General features: G+C 37.3%; 1 protein-coding gene across 4 annotated transcripts in view; it reads left to right on the forward strand.

The window, feature by feature from the left end:
- Positions 1–22,686, forward strand: part of ZRANB1 (zinc finger RANBP2-type containing 1) — a 69,354-nt gene that overhangs the window by 7,105 nt on the left and 39,563 nt on the right. For 2 of the 4 annotated variants that reach the window (XM_027112891.1, XM_027112889.1), the window contains one exon: positions 15,973–16,823. In XM_027112891.1, coding sequence (XP_026968692.1) covers positions 16,010–16,823 — 814 coding nt within the window. In that variant the 5' untranslated portion in view covers positions 15,973–16,009. Of the gene's footprint in view, positions 1–14,463; positions 14,639–15,972; positions 16,824–22,686 lie in introns of those variants that run through there. The other 2 variants (XM_027112890.1, XM_027112892.1) reach the window with 2 other exon arrangements.

Consider the following 22,686-nt stretch of genomic DNA (forward strand, 5'->3'; position numbering starts at 1 on the left):
GTGTGTGTGTGTGTGTGTGTGTGTGTGTGTGTGTGTGTGTGTGTGTGTGTGTGTGTGTAGGGGGATTTGTTTGAGGATATTTGTTGTATTAAGCTTAAAATCTGAAGGCCTTGTTTTTATAGAAATTCATTCAAATTAAGTTAATAATTGTTGGGCACCTGCTGTGTGATCTGAGATTGTTTAGGATTTTCAAAAAAGTAGATTACATGAAATACTGTTACAAAGACTACCAAGTTAAAACATTTAGTAATGACTTGTTCAGTGTTAAGCATTTTAGAAAGTAATTGTACTGGATGTTCAGATAACTCTACAAACAAGACAAAGTCTCTGTTACTTGTATTTACATTCTAGTATAGAGAAAGCGCAAACAAGGAAAAACAAAAATAAAAACAAAAAAACCCAAACCAAACCCAAGTAGTGATAGGTGCTCTGCAGATAATATAATGAAAGTAGGGTAATGTGGTGGAGAATGATATCAGTCTGGTGAGGGAAAATCTTTCTGAGGTGTTATTTAAACCTAGCTTTTGATGACAAGAGCTGACCATGTGAAAATATGGGGAAAGAGAATTCTAGGCAGAGGAGATTTCTAATACAAAACTCCTATGGTGAAAATGAGCTTGCTTGTAAAAGGAACAGAACAAAATCCGCTGGGGAATTTTAATTTTATTCTGAGTGGGTTGGGAAGCCATTAGAGGATTTTAAGTCCTTGTGTTGTGACCTGGTTTATGTTTCTAAAGGATCCACCTGGCTTCCATGCGGGGATGGTGGATAGAATAGAAGCAGCAAGATTAGTGGGGAGGTTATGTAGTAATCGTGAGAGTTGATGGTGGCTTGGAATAGGGGTATGGTAGGGTAATCTGGAGAAAAATTCAGATTTTGGGATTTGTTTTGGAGGTAGCGTCAGTGTCTTGTTGTAGATAGAGACAGTAACTATATACAGTCAGTCCATCTTGTAACCTAATATTCACATTTCGTTCTAGGGAAATAAGTTTTTGTAACTCTGGAAGGCTGTGGTGCATTTGTGAGAGAAAACAGGAGTCAGAATCTGGGCTTTACTTCCTAAAGCTTTGTAAGTGTGGACAAGTCATTTCACCTTTCCTGAAGCCACAGATTCCTTGTCATTAAAATGAAGATACTTGTACCTCAGAAGGATTCTGGGGTACCTTACAGGAAATTACCTGAGGGTTCCGAAGATGAAGTGAAATAATAGAAGTTTTCTGTGACCTGAAGCTTCATATAAAATTTAAGGTGGTGTTATTTCACGCTGACATTTGTTCATAATATTAATTATTGGATGTGGATCTTGACATTATTGGTGTTAGCCCTCGTGTAAGGACAGGAAAGGCATTACCATAATTTTTTCAGATGAAGAGGCTTGGATCTTAAGGGTTTGGCCAATATCCCTGACTTAGTAAGAGGTGGAGAGGGACATGAACTCACATCTAAAAAGTGCAGTACATTTTTCTCTATATAAAATAACAAGAGATGGAACTGATCTTCCCATAGTAAAATAAAGTAGATTTCCCCTTAATAATGCTTTGGTGAAAGGCGGTAAATCGCTGAAGGGAAATATTGTAGGATATTCTTGACACACACGTGTGTTTGTGTTTGGAAGGTTCTTTTATGTCCTGTTTAGGATTTTTCACCTTAGTGTTGAAATTTTTAAAGCGGCTGAATAACAACACCAGATTTTTTTTTTTTTTTTGGACAGATTACTCTGGCAGAGATATGGAGTATGAAGGTTGGAAGACCAGTTAGAATAATAAATAAAATATTTGAGAGAAATGATGAACTAGGGCTTGGTTGTAGGGGTAGAAAAAACAGACAATTCTTGAGAAATTTTTAGATATAGGAGGCCACATTTACTCTCATATAAAAGGACTGTTGTGTACCTATTTCTTGGTTTTTGTCAGAATAACAATGATGTATGTGAAAGTATTTTGTAAATTATAAGGTTTATTGTGTGATGTGGACATATATAAGTACAAATGTATTTTTCTCCCAGAACTGTTTGAAAGTAAATTGCAGACTTGATACCCCTTAATCTCTAAATATTTCAGTGTGTATTTCCTAAAAACAAGGTCTTTCTCTTATGTAACCACAATAGAGTTATCAAACTCAGGAAATTAACATTACATGATTAATTCTTATAAGAATAAGATTCTATAAATCTTATTTAAATTTTGTCATTGTTCCATTAATATTCTTTATAAAGACAAAAGAAAATCTCAGATCATGAGTTGCAGTCTATTGCCATGTTTTTTATAGGTTCCTTTAACTGGAACAAAAAAGTCCTTGTTTTTCATGATACTGATGTTTTTGAAGAATATAGGACTAGTAATTTCGTAGAAGGTCTCTTAATATTGGCATTTCTGATATTTTTGCATAATCAGAGTCAGAGTATGTACTTTTTAGCAAGAATGCCACAGAGGTGATGTTTTGTTCTTAGTACAACATATCAAGAGGCAAATGATGTCATTACTGGTGTGGTTAACTTTGATTACTTGGTTAAGGTGTCTACCAGGTTTTGTAACATACCAGTTATTGTTGGGAGATACTTGGAGACTATTTAAATATCCTGTTAATTCTCAAATTTTCACCCACTAGTTTTAACATTCAGTGATTATTCTTTTCTGAATCTGTTGTAGAGATTGCCTAATGGTGAATTTCTAATCCAGTTATTCATTTTGCATTTATTAGTTTGATTTCTGTTGTAAGGAAGAACTTTCTCCTCCATTATTTATCTGTTAGTTTGTGTGTAGAGTTTTGTATATTTGTCTTAGTCAGTGCTTTAAAAATCCTTTACTGTTGTTATTTATGTGGATGCTTGAGTTGATCCAGATTTGGCCAGTGTGAGCCCTTCATGCTAATGTCTATCTCTCTCTTTTTTTTTTTTTTTTTTTTTGCGGTACGCCGGCCTCTCACTGTTGTGGCCTCTCCCGTTGCAGAGCACAGGCTCCGGACGTGCAGGCTCAGCGGCCATGGCTCACGGGCCCAGCCGCTCCGTGGCATGTGGGATCCTCCCGGACCAGGGCATGAACCCGTTTCCCCTGCATTGGCAGGCGGACTCTCAACCACTGCGCCACCAGCGAAGCCCTCTGTCTTTTTTTAATTAAAAATTTTAGGTGTGAACGTATTTCAGATTTTATTTTAATTTTTTAGAGCAGTTTTAGGTTCACACCAAAAGTTCTTGTGTCCTTTTTTTAAAACTTCCCATTATTCTTTGAGAACTGATTTTTTAAAAAAAATGTTTCCTGGATATAGTGACTAAAAACATTGTTAAGAAGTAGATTTTTAAAAATAATCTTTAGTTTTTAGAGCAGTTGAGGTTCACAGCAAAATTGAGCAGAAAGTACAGAGGGTTCTTATACCGCCCCCCCACACATGCATACCTCTCCCACTGTCAACATCCTGCAACTGAGTGGTACATTTGTTACGTTGATGAATCTACCATGACACATAATTATCAACCAGAGTCCATAGTTTACATTAAGGTTCGCTCTTGGTATGTACACTTTATGGGTTTTGACAAATGTAGAATGGCATGTATCTACCATTATAGTATCATACAGAATAGTTTCACTGCCCTAAAAATCCTCTGTGTTCTGCCTATTCATCCCTCCCCCTCGCCATCCCCTGGCAACCACTGATCTTTGTCTCCATAGTTTTGCCTTTTCCAGAATGTTATATAGTTGGAATCAAACAGTATATAGCCATTTCAGATGGGCTTCTTTCACTTAGTAGTATGCATTTAAGGTTCCTTCATGTCTCTTCATGGCTTGCTGGGTCGTTTCTCTTTAGTGCTGAATAATATTTCCTTGTCTGGATGTACCACAGTTTATTTATCCATTCACTTATACTGAATTTTGGTTGCTTGCAAGTTTTGGCAGTTATGAATAAAGCTGCATCCACGTGCAGGTTTTTGTGTGGACATAAAATTTCAACTCCTTTGAGTAAATACAAGATGCACAATTGCTAGGACATATGGTAAGAGTATGTTTAGTTTTGTAAGAAACTGCCGAACTCTCTTCCTAACTTGGCTACACCACTTTGCATTCCTATCAGCAATGAATGAGAGGTCTTGTTGATCTATATATCATCAGCATTTGGTGTTGTCAGTGTTCTGGATTTCGGGCAATCTAATAGGTGTAAAGTGGTATCTCATTGCTGTTTTAATTTGTAGTTCTCTAATGAGGTATTGTTTGCCATCTGTATACCTTCCTTGAAGTGTCTGTTCAGGTCTCTGCCCATGTTTTAATTAGGTTGTTTATTTTTTTTTATTGTTGAGTTGCAAGAGTTCTTTGTATAGTTTGGATAACAGTCCTTTATTAGATATGTGTTTTGCAAATATTTTCTCCTATTTTTTTGGCTTATCTTGTCATTCTCTTGACAATGTCTTTTGTAGAACAGAACTTTTTAATTTTAACAAATCTAGTTTCTCAAGTATATTTTTCATGGATTGTGTCTTTGGTGTTTTATCTAAAAAGTCATTGACATAGTCAAGGTCATCTAGATTTCCTGTTAGGTTACCTTCATAACAGGAATTTTATAATTCTGCATTTTACATTTAGGTCTGTGATCCATTTTGAGTTAATTTTTGTAAAGGGTATGAGGTCTGTGTCTAAGAGTCTTTTTTTTGTTTTTTTTGTTTTTTTTTGCGTGTGGATGTCCAGTGCTTTCAGCACCATTTTTTGAAAAGACTTTCTTTTTTCCATTGTATTGCCTTTACTTCTTTGTCAAATATCAGTTGACTCTATATATGTGGGTGTATTTCTGGGGTCTGTGCTCTATTCCATTGATCTGTTTGTCCGTTCTTTCACCAGTGTTTTGATTACTGTAGTTGTATAGTAAGTGTAGAAGTCAGGGTAGTTAGTCCTCTGACTTTTTTTTTTCCTTCGGTACTGTGTTGGTTATTCTTACTGTTTGGTTATTCTGGATATTATGCTTCTCCATATAAACTTTAGAATCAGTTTGTCAGTACCCACAAACTTGCTGGAATTTTGATTGGGGTCGCATTGAATCTTTTGACCAAGCTGGGGAGAACTGAGATTTTGACAATATTGAGTCTTCTTATCCATGAACGTGAAGTATCTCTCCATTTATTTAGTTCTCGGATTTCTTTCATCAGAGTTTTGTAGTTTTCCTGATATAGATCTTGTACATATTTTGTTAGATTTATACTTATGTAATTCAGTTTTGGGAGTGCTAATGTAAATGGCGATGTGTTTTAAATTTCAAATTCCATTTGTTCATTGCTGGTATATAGGAAAGCAATTTACTTATTTAACCTGTATCCTGCAACCTTGTTATAATTCTGTATTAGCTGCAGGAGTTTTGTCGATTCTTTTGGATTTTCTTCACAGACAAGTCATGTCATCTGCGAATAAAAACAATTTTATTTCTTACTTTCCAATCTGTATTTTTATTTCCTTTTCTTGTTTTACAGTATTAGCAGGAATTTCCAGTTTGACACTGAAAAGGAGTAGTGAGAGGGGACGTCCTTGCCTTATTACTGATATCAGCTGGAAAGTTTCTAGTTTCTCACCATTAAGTTAGGTGTAGGTTTTTGTTTTTTGTTTTTTTTTTCTCCGTACGCGGGCCTCTCACTGTTGTGGCCCCTCCCGCTGCGGAGCACAGGCTCCGGATGCGCAGGCTCAGCGGCCATGGCCCACAGGCCCAGCCGCTCCGCGGCACGTGGGATCCTCCCGGACCGGGGCACGAATCCGCGTCCCCTGCATCGGCAGGCGGACTCTCAACCACTGCGCCACCAGGGAAGCCCTAGTCCTTTTCTTGTACATTATTCTGTATCCACATTCTCTGCAACGGATTGGATCCCTTGATTTTATTTCATTTTCTTTGTGACATTCTCCACAGATATATATCATTGGCTGCTGCTTCGGGTGTTGAACGTCCTTCTGGGTGTCCATTGTTGTTTCCACGTAACACGGGGAAACTTTCCTGATTTTCCAAACAGATTCCGCCTCGCCGCTGTAGTTTCAGCAATCATAAAATTATTCTGTAAAATTGCTATAAAAGTTTGTAAATGCTTACTCTCAGTTTCTCTACAGACTAGTAAACAGTTTGGAGAATATCGCAGGGCCCTGGACCAAGTTTTGAGTAGCACTGTTAACAATATACAGCATACTGCTTCTTGCTCCTTTTCTAATCTTAGCAATCTAAGCCTTAATTCTTAGTCTGTAATAGCATTTGTTACCTTCTTGATAGATATTTAAAACTTTTCATTATGAAAAATTCCAAACATATATACATATAGAGAGACTAGGAGAATGAATTCTCATGTATCCATCACCCAGTTAATAACATATGGCCAGTCTTGTTTCATTTATATTTTTCTTGCTTCTTCCCAGTGGATTATTTTAAAGCAAATTCAAGCCATTTTATAACATTGTAAATAGTTCAGTATGTGTTTCTTAAGGGAAAAGTACTCTTTTAGAAAAATAGGTACCATACTGTTAATCACACCTTAACATTTAAACAACTTCTTAATATCAAATCAGTGTTCAAATTAATTTTTAACATGTATATAAGTTTTAATATACACACACCCATAGGAATTTGCTGATTGCATCTCCACGGAAATCAGTTTGTTCCTCTATCCCCTGTGATCCTGTAAACTGGTAGTTAGATCTAGAAGCTTGATCACATTCAGGTTTGATAACTGTTACTATTATTTGGCACAAATAATTCATAGGTGGTATGATGTATGGATATATAGCTTTGTTTTAGAAATAGGATTTTGTTACTGCTTAGATACATTAAGTGATCATTAATATTAAGTATATATTTTAAAATTTGAGCTTGTCACTTGTCACAGATGGAGCAGGGAAAAGTTAAAAAATGTTTTAATTAACTTTGGAAATAGTATTTGCAAAATAAATTGAATAAGCAAGATTTTAAAGTGAGTCTTTTTAAAAAAATTTTTATTGGAGTATAGTTGATTTGCAATGTTGTGTTTCAGGTGTACAGCAAAGTGAATCAATTATACATATATCCACTCTCTTTTAGATTCTTTTCCCATATATGCCATTAAAGAGTATTGAGTAGAGTTCTCTGTGCTATACAGTAGGTTCTTATTATCTATTTTATATATAGATCCCAACCTTCCAATTTATCGTCCCCCCTAAAGTGAGTCCTTACATAGAAGAATGTGAGACTTTGGAGATTCTGGAGATCATCTTGTTTAACTCATTTATTTTTTCACAGATGGGAAAATGGAAGCTCTTAGAGATAAAAATAATTTATTAACTATCTCAAAGATAGTCATTCTTTGCTTTTCTTTAACACAAGGTCATGTATAGGTAGTGTGATTAATACACACCTGTCATTTGGGGAGACTTTTCCCTTTTTCAGTTGTCTCAATGCAAATGGAGGGCTTTACTATTTTAATTGACATACAGTGGTTTCTTTAGTAATCTGGATTAGTGTATTGGTTTAAGAGAAGTCAGGCTGACTTTTATTAATAATATTTTCTTCCCCAGGGATTGCCTCCAAAATTAAAAATACTTAAGGCATTTTATAGTCTAAAGTCGTGATAAATACCTCAGATTGGTGGTTTTTTCTTCCACTCAATTTTACATGGAAAATTTAGTATATCTTGTTTTATAAATAACTTTTTAGGTCCTGCTTACTTAACTTTTTAGGCATTTTGCAGTAGTTCTCAATCTAGATAAGCTTTGGGAAGATTCTCTGTAATTTTGAAAAGCTAAAATGTGAGCAAAATTGGTGTGAACAAGTTTTTTATTTTTTTAAGTTTGCTTGTTTAGATATTGTATGTTATTGGTTATCTAGGAAAGACTGTTTAGTGAGGCATTACATGCAGTTTATTAATTGTCCAAATTCTGGTTAGTGGGCATAAGTGACTATGGGCTGCAGTATAAATGTATTTTTATTACATTGTCTGTCTGCTACAGACTTTGGAGCCAGAATGCCCAGGTTCAAATCCTGGCTCTGCCACTTAGTAGCTTTGTGACTTTGGGCAAGTTACTCAACTTCTCTTTTCCTGTTTCCAGTCTTTAAAATTGGAGATAATAGTAGTACCTGTTTCATAGGATTCTGAAGATTAGATTACCTGATGTATAGGTACAGTGCTTAGAAGTGTCTGGCACACAGTACATGCTTAAGTGTTAGCTATTTTCTTTCCTTAGTTGGATGAGGCTGACCCTGGCAAAGTTGTGAAGTAGACAGAGTTGGCCTGGACATACATCCATCTCTAATGGTTGGGTAAGCAGTCTTTTCAACCTGCTGCTGTCTTTGGCATTCCTTCCCAGGTTGCCCTTTGCTAAACTTTTGCCTACTTATTCTCCCTGTCTCTGCAATGAAAATCCAACTCACAAAATCCCCACCCTACTTTTCTGTTATTCATTACAGTAGGAATTGTGAAAAAAGTAATCTAATTGAATGACTTCATACTATTAATAAGTAACACTTGTAAATAATTTGCCTTTATAAAATAAGTGTTTTAATTCATCTAACTTTAGGGGATTAGATGTTAGGGAAAATGACAAAGAAATTTGAGCAGGGTCGAGGCGTTGGGAACAAGATGTTTTTGGACAAGAGAGTAGCTCTGAATTGGTTTTGCCTTGGAATATTTCATTCGTTTGTGCCTGCTTTTCAAATCGTTTTCTTTCTTTCTTTTGTATTAGAACTCACTGATTATTTAAAAATTTCTACCCCTCCTTTCTCTGTCACATAGATAACATAGTGTTTGGTTAAAAAGGTGGCCTTTAGTTGGACTAGGTTTAGTAGTGACTGTTGGTTGGTTCCTGTGGATATTGTTAATTGGGACTAATTTGTTCAGTGTGAACAGAGAATAGATACGATGATAAAAGAAATCAAATTCTGAATGAAGTAGTATGTTCACAGCTTTTGCGAAAGTTGTTTTATTGTATTTTAAATGCTGGCTTTATATGCAGTCTTGGAGATAATCTCTCCATTTCCATGTACATTTAAGAAAGCCGTAGTCATCTTTCATCTACTTAAATTGCAGGTGTCGTGAGTACAAGGACAGTATTTTATCTACGTGGTTATATCTCTCCACGTTTCTGAGTGCGTAGTAGACCTTCAGTAACTTGTCATAGGTTGTTAACATTAAATTATTTTTGTTTGGGATTATAATTTGGGGTACGTGATTGACCTGTGATGTCTCTGAAACTGTGTAAAGAAATCATGCTAAGATGGGTTCTACAGTAGCTCAAGATGGATCTATCTATCTATGTATCTGTCTATGTATCTATCTGTTACTCCTCTTTCCTTTCTAGTTACTGTCTAGGAACTGGAGAGTACAGAGGAAGTTGATGAAATTACAGATAAAGCCCTAGTATATAAAGAGGTAAAATTCCTCCAGAAATGACTAGAAGATAGATTTTTAAAAAGGAGCATTACTATTGTTTTGTGTAAGATTTGACACACTGTAAGTTAATTTTGTGTCTATATATCTTCTTCCATTCTGATCAGTGGATTACTAATTATCCAGCGGTTTAAAGAAAAACCATTAGCATTGTAGCTGTTATTAGTTTTCCTAATTAACACCATGTTGACTTATTGAAATGTAAACTTTGTATTTCTTGTTATATTTTAAGGACTTAGGTTTGGTGGAATGAAGTTAGATGTACTGGTTGTACTGGTAATTGACTTAGTTAATTAAGGCATAGTGCCAGTAAGGCCAAGGTCACCATGACAGGTGTTATTTAACTGTTATTATTTTAACTATTATTTTAACCAGATTAATTTTGTCTAGTTTGTCCACACATTCCTTGGAAGGGGCCTTCTTAGCAAATCTCATTAGATGCAGATTAGATAACAGTGATCTCTGTATGGGAGGAAGGTCAGCATATTTTTGGGTCTCACTGATTCTTAATCATGTATACATAATTTCACAAAGATTTAGGACTTTTAATGATCACAAAGGTTTGTGCACTTGTGCCCTTAACACCACAGGACTTGAATAGTTAACCAGCTCATGCATGCCTTGCCTTGGTACCTAGGTGTTAGAGGCAGACACTTTGTACTGAGGTCTTACCACAGGAGTGGATCCCATCCTCTAGAATTTCTCCTTTTTCTTGAAATTGCTCAAAAGGTCCACTCCTTTCTTTGTTCAGGTCACTCAACATGGTCTCTTCTCTGGATTTTACTGAACATAGGGCTGGTCCACATTCCATGCCACTAGAATCCCTGAGCCAAAGTATGTATGTATGTATGTATGTATGTGTGTATTTATTTATTTATGGCTGTTGGGTCTTTGTGCTGCACACGAACTTCCTCTTGTTGTGGCGAGTCGGGGATACTCTTCGTTGCGGTGTGCAGGCTTCTCATTGCGGTGGCTTTTCTTGTTGTGGAGCACAGGCTGTAGGCGCGCGGCCTGTAGGCGCGTGGCCTTCAGTCGTTGTGGTGTGTTGGGCTCAGTAGTTGTGGCTCGCGGGCTCTAGAGCGCAGGCTCAGTAGTTGTGGCGCATGGGCTTAGTTGCTCCGCGGCACGTGGAATCTTTCCGGACCAGGACTCGAACCTGTTTTCCCCTGCATTGGCAGGCTGATTCTCAACCACTGTGCCACCAGGGAAATCCCTGAGCCATAGTTTTTGAAAGCTTGGCTACCTCATTGAAAATTGAGGGGAGGAAATGATATGGGGAAGACACACAAGTCAGTGTTCCAGAAACTAGCCCCAAGAAGACATACAGTAGGTGCCAAATGTCGATAGAAGTGTGGTTGCGTGGAGTGTACTTGAAATGATTTGAAAAAACTTTACGAGAGAGATGAGATTAGAACTGAACCTTAAAGGATGGGTAGGATTCGCCAGAACTTGAGTGTGTGTCTGTTGTGCTTGTTTTTCTAAGGTAGTGCCTTCATGTGTGTATTGTGGAGGGATGGTGGTACCTGAATGAGTCTGGGGTGTGTGTGGTGTGTTTGTATGCTGGTAAGGAGTTGAGAGTTTATACTGTTACAGAAGAGCTTCAGAAAGAGGGACTTGTTATTAGGAGGATTATTTTGGTAGCGGTGAGCTGGATGGATTTAGAGAGGGAAGGCGCTTAGGAGGCTATTATAGTAGTTCTGACCTGAACTGCAAAAGGGTTGATGGCAGCTGAAATGGAAAGAAAAGGACTGTTTGGACAGAAACCACTAGAAAGAATCTGTGGGGAGAAGGCAGAATTCAACATAAGTCTGAGTTTCTATGCTGGGTGCAGTAGTATTAGTGGTGTCCTTAACGGAAACTGGAGAGAGAAATCAGGCTAGGGGTTTGTTGTGAGAGGAAGATAAGAGGATTTTAATATAGGATGTGACAAGATATTGGAGCCCGGAAATGAGGTGAGATTTGTAGTTGGAGGGTTCACCAGTGCTTCTAGTTTTAGCTCTTTTTTAAAAAAATAAATTTATTTATTTTATTTATTTATTTTTGGCTGCATTGGGTCTTTGTTGCTGCACGTGGGCCTTCTCTAGTTGTGGCCAGCGGGGGCTACTCTTCGTCGCAGTGCGCAGGCTTCTCATTGCGGTGGCTTCTCTACTTGCGGAGCACGGGCTCTAGGCGTGTGGGCTTCAGTAGTTGTGGCACGTGGGCTCAGTAGTTATGGCTCACGGGCTCTAGAGCACAGGCTCAGTAGTGGTTGTGCATGGGCTTAGTTGCTCCGCAGCATGTGGGATCTTCCCGGACCAGGGCTCGAACCCATGTCCCCTGCATTGGCAGGCGGATTCTTAACCACTGCGCCACCAGGAAAGCCCCGCTTCTAGTTTTAGCTTTCATCTTTAGTCCCCTAAAATGCTTTCTGAGCACTTTTAAATCGTCACAGATTTATGCTAATTAATATTTATATCAACAATTTATATTAATAAATTAATATTTATATTACTAAATATAGACTTAATATTAATAAAGCTAATATAAAACCAAAAGACTGTCAGTCCTTCCTTTGGATAACTGCTCATCATTTGACACTGACAACTGAACTTCTCTCAGTTTGTTTCTCAAGGAGTCTGTGCTTGGTGAGGATCATTTCACTTCTCTAGTTCTCTCTCATAGGGTTTTAGTAGGTGGTTGGGGGAATTTGTAGTGTAGCTACAATTTTGAGTAATTGACTTCAAAATAGGTATATTTATTCTACATTGTTTAGTAATGCTTCACAAATATGGTCTAATTAATTCACTACTAAGCATGACAGTATAAAAAATGTTCAGTTATGAGCCCCTCCCTTTCCCTAGCCATTAACCCATACATCATAATGCTCATGCTTTTATTATTGTTTGAACTGGGAAGTATATAATCAAAAGCAGTTATGAATTTAATACTAGAAAATGGTTGCTATACTTGGAGACATTATTCAGTCTGTCTACAGGTAGAGGTTGATGTATAAATAGATTCATGGACTCTGTGGTCCACAAGATGGGAACTGCTGATACTGCATTTGAACCAAGGAATATTTGTTTTTTTTTTTTTTTTTTTTTTTAATTTTTTATTTATTTAATTTATTTTTGGCTGCATTGGGTCTTCGTTGCTGTGTGCGGGCTTTCTCTAGTTGCAGCGAGCGGGGGCTACTCCTCGTTGCGGTGCACGGGCTTCTCATTGTGGTGGCTTCTCTCGTTGTGGAGCACGGGCTCTAGGCACGTGGGCTTCAGTAGTTGTGGCACGTGGGCTCAGTAGTTGTGACTCGCGGGCTCTAGAGCGCAGGCTCAGTAGTTGTGGCACACGGGCTTAGTTGCTCCGTGGCATGTGGGATCTTCCCGGACCAGGGCTCGAACCCATGTCCCCTGCATTGGCAGGTGGATTCTTAACCACTGCGCCACCAGGGAAGCCCGGAATATTTGTTTTAAGAGTAGCACTTGTGTCTAGATCTGCTTAAAGAAAATCCATATTATACAGATTGTTGCTTTGTGTACCGATTAATTGAAGTATGATTCACTGGCTAGAATTTGGAAATCTGTATTTTATGCAGAAGTAGACTTGTAAATTAAATTTACTTGGGTATATGAATATATGTTAACTTGAAAGATATTTAGTAATTGTTTTATTTCAATGCACAGTATTAACTCTCAGAGCTGTTTGCTATTAAAAATTATTTCATGTTCTTTTTGACATCTGGTAGAAAAAGTCTACTCAGTGTTAATTTCACCTCAATAATGCAAAATCACATAGTTGAACTGATGTTACCTTTACTCTTCCATTCCATTTACTGTTACCACAGGTACAGATGACTCTCTCAGATAATCCTCTCCAATGAATTTTAGCTTTTGGTTATGAAAAAACAATAATCCTAAGACAACGTCTTAACTCCCTATAGAGTTGGTACCATGTACATCGTTATCTAATATAATGCACTTATCTTAAAACTCTTTTTTAATTTTTTGGCCACACCACGCAGCATGTGTGATCTTAGTTCCCCCACCAGGGATCGAACCCGTGCCCCCTGCATTGGAAGCGCATGATCTTAACCAGTGGACCACCAGGGAAGTCCCAAAACTCTTGAGCTTGGTTTTGGTATTGCTTAGTTACCTGAATTTTTGGGAGGGGTAGCCTATTTACCAGGCATATATGACAATGATTCTTTATTTTTTGTTTGTTTTTTGTCAGACATGGACATTTAAGTATGTTATGCTGGCACGTTAATTCCATGAAGATTAGTTAATGTAACGCCACAAACTATTTAGTTGAGCCTACATCAAAGTAAGACTTAACAAAGCAAGCATGAATTTTTGAATGTGAATATTTTAAATGAAATACTGAAATTACTTATAGCCTTGGATATGTACATTATGTCATTTGTTTTTGTCATAAATTTCTGCTTGCTCATTTTAGTTTACAATAGCATGAGCAAGTAATTTATTTATATTTAATTCCTGAGAAACCAAAGGAAGAAACTGCCTAATGAATATGAAAGTTGCCATTAAATCTCAATTGTCCATTTTATGGATGCTTTTATGATTATAGTCTTTGCCCTTCAACACACTTTCAGATTGCTGTCAAATGGTGTTTAATCAGTATGTACAAACTAAAGTGAAAAATCTAAGCAGATAAATTACCTGGGTTAGAGGAAAATAAAGTTGCTGAAGGAGAAAAAGACTTCAGAGTTAAATATAAGCTATATATAAGCTATATATTTTTGCTTTTTCTGTTTACTTGGTTTATGCCCCCTTTCCCCCTTCAATAATAACAAGTAATTCAGTAGGAATTAATTTATTAGGACTACCAATTTAAGATTAATGATAATAATAGTTCACACACACATATGTTTAAGGTTTTAGGGGAAAATATCTTTCCTATGTCTGATTTGACTCACCAGCCCAATCAGCTGATTTTATTGCTGTGTTAAATTAAAATTCTGAATATAGTAGTCCATTATTAAAATAAATGAGTAGGATTAAAATAGAGAATTTATTAAAATAAAGCCTTTTAAAAAAAATAAATACTTTTGGATAAAGTAACAGGCTTCAAGTGAAATTCAGTTTTGGTCTCCTTTACAGGAATAGCTATTCACAGTCATACAGAACCACTTATCACGTTTTGCAGTATCTCCTGAGGAAGTCAGAATCTGAGCCACCATGACGACTGAATCTTGTCTTTGGTCTGATTTATAAGCTGTACTTTTATTCTGACCATGTGCAAGGTGGAGGCTATAGCATGGAAACTAAAATCTTAGTAAGTGTGATTTTTATTTTAGCTATTAAATAGTAGCCTCTCTTAACAGTGAATTTGTCCTCTTAACAAAGTTTACATTATAAAAGGGGTGAGGACTTGGCAAGCAGGGACATAATACTACACTTATAAAGTGAAAGATTTTGCTTTCCAGGTTCAGGAAAAATCCCTGAGAATGAGAAGGAGAAGCTTCTATTACTCTGCCTAGAATTTCTTTCACTTTTCTGGTTACAAATAGGTGGCAGGATGATACTAATTTAGTTGAGAAGGGATTTAAGAAAATGGAGAGGCTGGCTTTAGTGGCCAGTGTCTAAATTCAAGCTATTTAAAAAAATTATTATTACATTTGCTGTGTAAATTGCTTCATTTATAAATGATTGCCATTAAATTATAGTCTTCATTGTATTGCAGTGTTAGGAAGCCCAGTGTAGAATCCTAGGAGCCTTTTAAATAGTTAATATGTTTTTAATATGAATTGAATTTTGAGTATATTTTAAATATTGAATATTTTGAGTATAAATATTCAAAATTATATTGGAGCAATTATGCTAGTTGTTATGTCAGAGATGTTTCATCAGTTGATTGTCCCAAGTATAGGTGATGTGCAGTTTTTATGTTCTGCACTCTAGACAGAACAAGATTTTGAGGATATAGGCTATCCAGGAACTTTATCTCTGTTTCACAGTGTTACTTTGTTAATTGTAAGGATTACTACTTAACATCTTTCTTTCCTACCTGTGCTTATTAAGAGCAGTGGATAATTAGCACGTTTAGGCTGCTTTTCTCCCTTAGCAAGAATGATAGAATTGACTGATTTTCTGAATTCTTTAGTGAATCAAACATTGTGGTACTATACCTAGATAGCATAATAATCTATGTTGCTCATAATTTGAGAATGGTTATGTGTTTAAGATACTTGGTTTGTGTTCTGTCCCTTCCCTTTGAATCTTTTAACTATTGGTTGTTTTTCTAAATTGATGACCTGGCTGAGATTAAACATCTCTGTTAGAGGATTCCTGATTTAACCTCATTCCCTCTTAGAATAAACCTCCCTTTATCTTCTGCCTTTTCTCTTGCATTCCAAAGTACAGTTTCATTAAATCCCCAGGTCTAAGATTTTTCTTTGGGAACTTATGTCCAGTATGTCTCTGGAAATTTTAAGAAAAGGTAGTTGAGTGTGAAATGTTACATGCATCTTTTGAGAAATTGAGGTTTTATAAGTTGAAGGGTACTTTTATACTTTTTGGGCATGTTTTCAGGGATGGGATTATGTAGTTATTGTTTTAATAACCATGTTTAATAACCATGTTTAATAACCATGTCCTAATTATTTATAGCTTCCTGCCTGACATAACTCACTTCAAGAAGTGCACAATGTCAGAACGTGGAATTAAGTGGGCTTGTGAATACTGTACGTATGAAAACTGGCCATCTGCAATCAAGTGTACTATGTGTCGTGCCCAGAGACCTAGTGGAACAATAATTACAGAAGATCCATTTAAAAGTGGTTCAAGTGATGTCGGTAGAGATTGGGATCCTTCCGGCACCGAAGGAGGAAGTAGTCCTTTGATATGTCCAGACTCCAGTGCAAGACCAAGGGTTAAGTCTTCGTACAGCATGGAAAATGCGAATAAATGGTCATGCCACATGTGCACATATTTGAACTGGCCAAGAGCAATCAGATGCACTCAGTGTTTATCCCAGCGTAGGACCAGGAGTCCCACAGAATCTCCTCAATCCTCAGGATCTGGCTCAAGACCAGTTGCTTTTTCTGTTGACCCTTGCGAGGAATACAATGATAGAAATAAACTGAACACAAGGACCCAGCATTGGACTTGTTCTATTTGCACATATGAAAACTGGGCCAAAGCTAAAAAATGTGTTGTTTGCGATCATCCCAGACCTAATAATATTGAAGCAATCGAGTTGGCAGAGACGGAAGAGGCTTCTTCAATAATAAATGAGCAAGACAGAGCTCGATGGAGAGGAAGCTGTAGCAGTGGCAACAGCCAAAGAAGATCACCGCCGACTACGAAACGGGACTCTGAGATGAAAATGGATTTTCAGAGGATTGAGTTGGCTGGGGCTGTTGGCAGCAAGGAGGAACTTGAAGTGGACTTCAAAAAACTAAAGCAAATTAAAAACAGGATGAAAAAGACTGATTGGCTATTCCTCAATGCTTGTGTGGGTAAGTTTCTTCATTTTTTGAATGGGATGGGAAAAGATACTAAAAATGACATGAAAGATATAAGGAAGGTCAGTATTATTTAGTATTTATTTCATTCAGCATGATAGCTATAATCCCAGTATGCATGCATAAGAATCTCTGTATTTGTGATCTTGTCATAACGTTGTCTTAAATTGCCTCCCATTTCATTGTGCATGTGTCTTTCCATCATTAGAAAAACTTTTAAGTTATAGCAAAGATTTTTACATATCAGTAGTAAACCGTATACCTGGAGTTTAAAACTGCTACTCTATTTATTGTAACAAGATGTGACTGAGGAACACCAGCTGCTGCTTCAGAGTGTTTGTAAACAGTGTGAGCGTCTTGTGATGATAGAAGCTTTAGTCAGATGTTAAAAATATCACAAAAATGTGTGACTCCAAGAAGTTGAACAAACATAATGTTGACCTTGAAAATACTGATGTTAATTTAACATGAATGTCATGTAGTGAATATTTGCAAACTTTATGGAACTGATTTCACGTGGCCAGCTGATTCCATAGTTCAAATTATGATTTGTGTGTTCTGTGTTTTAGTGCTTTCCTAAGGAAATCCTGGATATTGGTCTCAGTCTCTGGCTCAGAGCTGTTCAGGGACAGAGACGTGTTGAGAGAGTAAGGTTTCCTCCAGTTATTGACCTTGTGAGTTAGTTATTCGTGATGTACTTCATAGAAGCAGTTGCTTGACTCCTCTGTATTTTTTTCCCTCCCCCTCTGTTTTTTTTTGAATAGGTTAGCTATTTGAATTATGTGATTTAAATTATTTGGATGGGGTGCTTACTTTGACATTAAGTTTTGTAAAGAAAATTTTGAGTAACTACTAAAGTTAAATCTGTGTGGAACAATAGCTAAGCCTTCAACATGGCTTAGCTGTGTATATATATTTTTTCAGTACTAATTTCTTTTGTTTATCACCCTGAATATAGCCCCAAGAATATGGAATACATGACTATATGAACCTGCAAGTCCTAAGAATAGATTTCAAGAAATCTCAGTTTTTTAATTTTAGTTTTGTCCTGGCCAAAAAAAAAAAAAAAAGTCCCAGCTGATGAGCCCTTCTGAACACCAGACACAGCAGGCACTTAGTAACTGTTAGCTCCAGTGTTCTCCTGTCCTGAGGACGAGGGATGAAAGCACACTGAGCTGTCTTCAGCCATCTGTGCTGTTCCATTACATCGCATTGATTTTTTTCTCTCCCCAAATTGAGGTACCACAGATGGTGTGAATGTCTTTTTTTTTTTTTAAACCAGGAGCTACAAAAGGGTTTTATTTATTATGAATTTAAAAAAATTGAGGTCAAATTCACATAACATAAAATTCATCATTTTGAAAATGAACAATTCAGTGGCATTTAGTGTATCCACGGTGTTGTATAACCACCACCTCTGTCTAGTTCTGAAACATTTTCATCACCCCAAAGGAAACTCTATACCCATTTAAACAGTTACTCCACATTTTTCTCCTCCCCCAAGTCCCTGGTAATCACCAGTCTGCTTTCTGTTTCAGTGGATATACCTATTCTGAATGTTCCATATAAATGGAATCTTACATTATGTGATCTTTTGTATCTAGGTGTGATTGTCCTTTAATTACCTGTATGCCTTTTGGAACACTCTTAAAATTATTTTTGCAGGCAGTAGCGTACTACGTACATGCTAACTACAAGGTGGTGTTATAGTACATGTAAATTTATAGATGGTAATGAACTACACTGCAGTGATTTTTAACCTCTTTTGGGGTCACTGTTTCTTCAAGTTAGTGTATCGTATGTTAAGAACTCCTGCTTTGAATTATTTTCTCCCCTTGACACACACATTAGACCAATCAATATATCTTTGTCTTTATGGCTATTATTTCTTGTCTTTGTGACTATTGTGTCTTCTTGGTGCTGCCTTTATTTCTTTACCTATATCTACTTCTTTTGGATAACCATCCTTGTACCTCTTTGCATTCTTACAGCTGAACAAAAACTTCTCCCAGTAGGACCGATATTAAATTTGGTCTTATTTCATTTATAAAACAGTTTCTTTGTCATTAAGTCCGCATTCCCACATACTCCAGAGTTTCTAGGTTCTTAGGGCCAAGGATTGATTGTAATTGGTTCTTGGTAATGTGGATTCTGTCTTTCCTATCAGCAAATATTTTTGACTATTCACTGCATAATATGGTTCTCAACTGTTGTAGAAAGATTATGGCTCTGTCTTTATTGGGTAGTCATATCCTGATTTGTAAATATCCTTGAAATATGTTAAAAACTTTTAGTTGTTTACATTGTATTGGGTTAACAGAAGTCCACAGGTATTGAAAATTAATCATTTTTTTTTTTTGTTTTTTTGGCCACACTGTGCGGCGTGTGGGATCTTAGTTCCCCGATCAGGGATCGAACCCGCGCCCCCTGCAGTGGAAGGCGGAGTCTTAACCACTGGACCACTGGGGAAGTCTCCGAAAAGTATTCTTTACTTCTCCCTTTCTACCTGTCTTTTGCTCTCCAGATTTCATTAGATATGGTATATTATGGTTTATCGATGTTAGGCATTTAAGAAAACTATCTTAGTGTTTGCTTTGGCAGCACATATACTTAAAAAATCATCTCCAAAGTACATACACTAAGTATAAAGTGTATAATGTGCATAAAATTTATACTAAGTATAAAATGTGAGACTTTCCCATTTGAAATTGAAATAAAAAAAAATCAACCTCAGCCTTGTACCTGGTAAAATGGGAATGAGGAAGATTCAGTATTGAGAAGGGTAAAGCTAAAGCTTCCACAGTATTAAGTAAGTATCTTTTACATGACTGTTGGGTATAAATTTCACATAGGTCACATTATCTTACGTGATGAGAGGAAGTTGGGGACGTCCAACGTCCAACGTTTTACTGGTGCCAAAACCTGACACCAGTAAAAAGGGAATCTGGGAGTGGGAGTGAAATGGTAACGGCAGAGGTGTGAATTTAAATGTGCTGTTGTCTCTGGAGTGTCAGCAATGTGGTGCCAGGTTATTTTCTGGGAGGTCATGTCAGTGCTAATCATGGTCTAACTTTCCCACTGGACAGATGATAATGTCTCTAGAGATAAAGCAGCACTACCTAACATACCGTTTTAGTTCTGCTGTTGTATTGAATCAGTTGCCCTTTAGAAGAACATTTAAATTTGTGATCCCAAGTTGATCCCTTGAAAAGTTACAGGGTCAGATAAGAATCTCAAATTAAATCTGTATGATAACTTTTGTATGCCTGAGCCCTGGACTCTCATATCCAGCGGCCGCCTATACAACATCTTCTCTTGAATATGTAATATTTCAAACTCAGTGAGGCTAAAAAACTGAACTGGTCTCTCAAATCTGTTGTCTCACTCCCCCCATCTCAGTTGATGGCAAGTTCATCGTTTTATTTGCTGCGTCCAGAGCCTTGGTCATCCTTGGTTTTCTTCTTTTTCTCTTATACTCCATTCTCACTGGCTTTGTCTTCAAAATATACCCAGAATCTGGCCACCTCTCAGTACACTGGTCCAAGCCATGATCCCCTCTATGTCCGTGTCGTCCTTTACAAACTGTTCTCTGAATAGGAGCTACTCTTCTAAAACTTTGCTTAGAACCCTCCAGTGATTCTCGCTGTGTTGCTCAGAGTAAAAGCCAATTTTATAGGCTCTCTCTGCTTTCTATCCCACACCTACTTTCCCCACTTTTATACAAACGCACGTTTCCCTCTAACCTTATCTGTTACTCTCAACCTCGCTCATTCACTCCTGCTCTCTAGCCACCTTTCTTGTCTGCAAATAAGCCTCAAGCTTTGTACTTGCTCTTTCTTCTGCCCGGATTGCTTTCTCTAGATTGCAGGATTAGCTAATTTACTTCTTTCAGGTGTTTTCTCACATGTCACCTTCTCTGTGAGGCCTCAAATTTCAGCCCTGTCCTGTCCTCTCTTCCCCCAACTTTAATTTTCTTCACAACACTTGTTACCTCCTAATACACTTATTAGAAGTCACCTTATTTGTCTCTCTCTTGCTTAGAACTTAAGCTTTCTGAAGGCCAGGGATTTTGTCTGTTTTGTTCACAGCTGTTTGCTAGTACCTAAAACATTGCCTTATATATAGCAGGCATTGAAATTTTTGTTAATGAGTGAATAAACATTTGTGGAAACTGGAATTTGGACAAATAGACAAATAGACCTTCCAAAGACAAATAAACCTTTTTGCTTTTCTCCTAAATTTCTTAATTCTTTGCCTTCTTCCCAGCTTTCTGTACTTTTCACCTTACAGACTACCTGGAGCTCCACCCACTGGGAGCCAACTTGGCTTCTTCCTGTCAGGTGAAGACAGAGCAAGTAGGTCCCATAGGGTTTTATTGGAAAGAGTAGAGAGGCCTCAGTTTATCACTAGGCAGTCTGTGGATGTGAAGAGTCTAAAGTCAGATTTCTTTATATTTAATTTCTCCGTCTTCCTGATGAATATTTGATAACTTGATGAATATATAAGGAAAAAAATCGTAGTGTTTTCTATACCTAGAGTCCTAAATCGAAGTTTTTACTTGAAAAGTTTTTATTCAATTGTCATTGGACGTGTTGCTTCCTGTTTGGCATTTCGCCTTAAATAGCTGCATCTTTCTTCCATTTAGCTTGTCTAGTGATCCTGCTAACAAAGATGGGAAGGGTTTGAGATTGGGGGGCAGCGGAAGGGAGTGCTGTTGAAGGCGTAGGGGGAAAAGAATCATGCTCATATAACAAGTACACGTTGAAACTGGAATTTTTATGCTGAAATGTTCAGTTTGCCCCATGGCAATGGCATTATAGAGAACATATGAATTAGTAACATCTCCACTGCTCCCAAGCTTTGGGGGGCCCGCAGTATGTACTGGTATACCCTGTTGAGAATCACTGACTTACGAGCTTAACCAGAATCTCATTATCAAGGAGCATGTTGAAATGAAGTCATGAGGATTGTAGTCTTATTACTGAGCAAGATTTTGATGGTCTAAAAATATATATGATTCTTAAAACGTAGGCAGTACTTTAGAATTAACTTTTTCTTGCATGTGGTCTACAAAAATATTGTTATATTTGATCTAATGTTTCCCCCCTTCTTATAACTGTTGAAAATTAATATTTGTGGCAGTTGTTTATTGATGCCAATTGTATTTTGGCCCCCTTACTGTAAAGCTGTATACAGTGTGATGTATAGGTGTCCACTCCAGAGTGTCAGATATAACTGTAGAAATATCTAAAACTTGCATGGTGTTAAACATGTCAGAATGTATTGATATTTGTTTATTTGGTTTCATTAACACTTTTTTCATTTTAACCAAAATTAGCAATGTATAGGCTTATTACATTTTAAAATGTTCTTTTCAATTTACTTTGGTATTGGTATTAAAAATCATGTATATGGGGCTTCCCTGGTGGCACAGTGGTTGAGAGTCCGCCTGTCGATGCAGGGGACACAGGTTTGTGCCCCGGTCCGGGAAGATCCCACATGCCGCGGAGCGGCTGGGCCCGTGAGCCATGGCCGCTGAGCCTGCGCGTCCGGAGCCTGTGCTCCGCAACGGGAGAGGCCACAACAGTGAGAGGCCCGCGTACCGCAAAAAAAAAAAAAAGATCATGTATATGGATGGTTTTTCTCAAGGAAGTAAATTTTTAAGGTTGTATTAGTGTTACTTTTCTTCCTCTGGTGAAAAGGGTTCCCAGGCCCAGTTCCAGCATGTGTGTGTATGTGTCTGTGAGTGTCTGTGTGTGTCTGTGTCTGTGTGTGTCTGTGTCTGTGCGTGTCTGTATCTGTGCGTGTCTGTGTGGTGGGGAGCTTCCTCATACCAACAGGCAATTCTCAGACACCA

This window comes from Aethalodelphis obliquidens, unplaced genomic scaffold (genome assembly GCF_003676395.1).
Source record: "Aethalodelphis obliquidens isolate GAN/ISIS:26980383/991018 unplaced genomic scaffold, ASM367639v1 scaffold11, whole genome shotgun sequence".
NCBI classification, from domain to species: domain Eukaryota; kingdom Metazoa; phylum Chordata; class Mammalia; order Artiodactyla; family Delphinidae; genus Aethalodelphis; species Aethalodelphis obliquidens.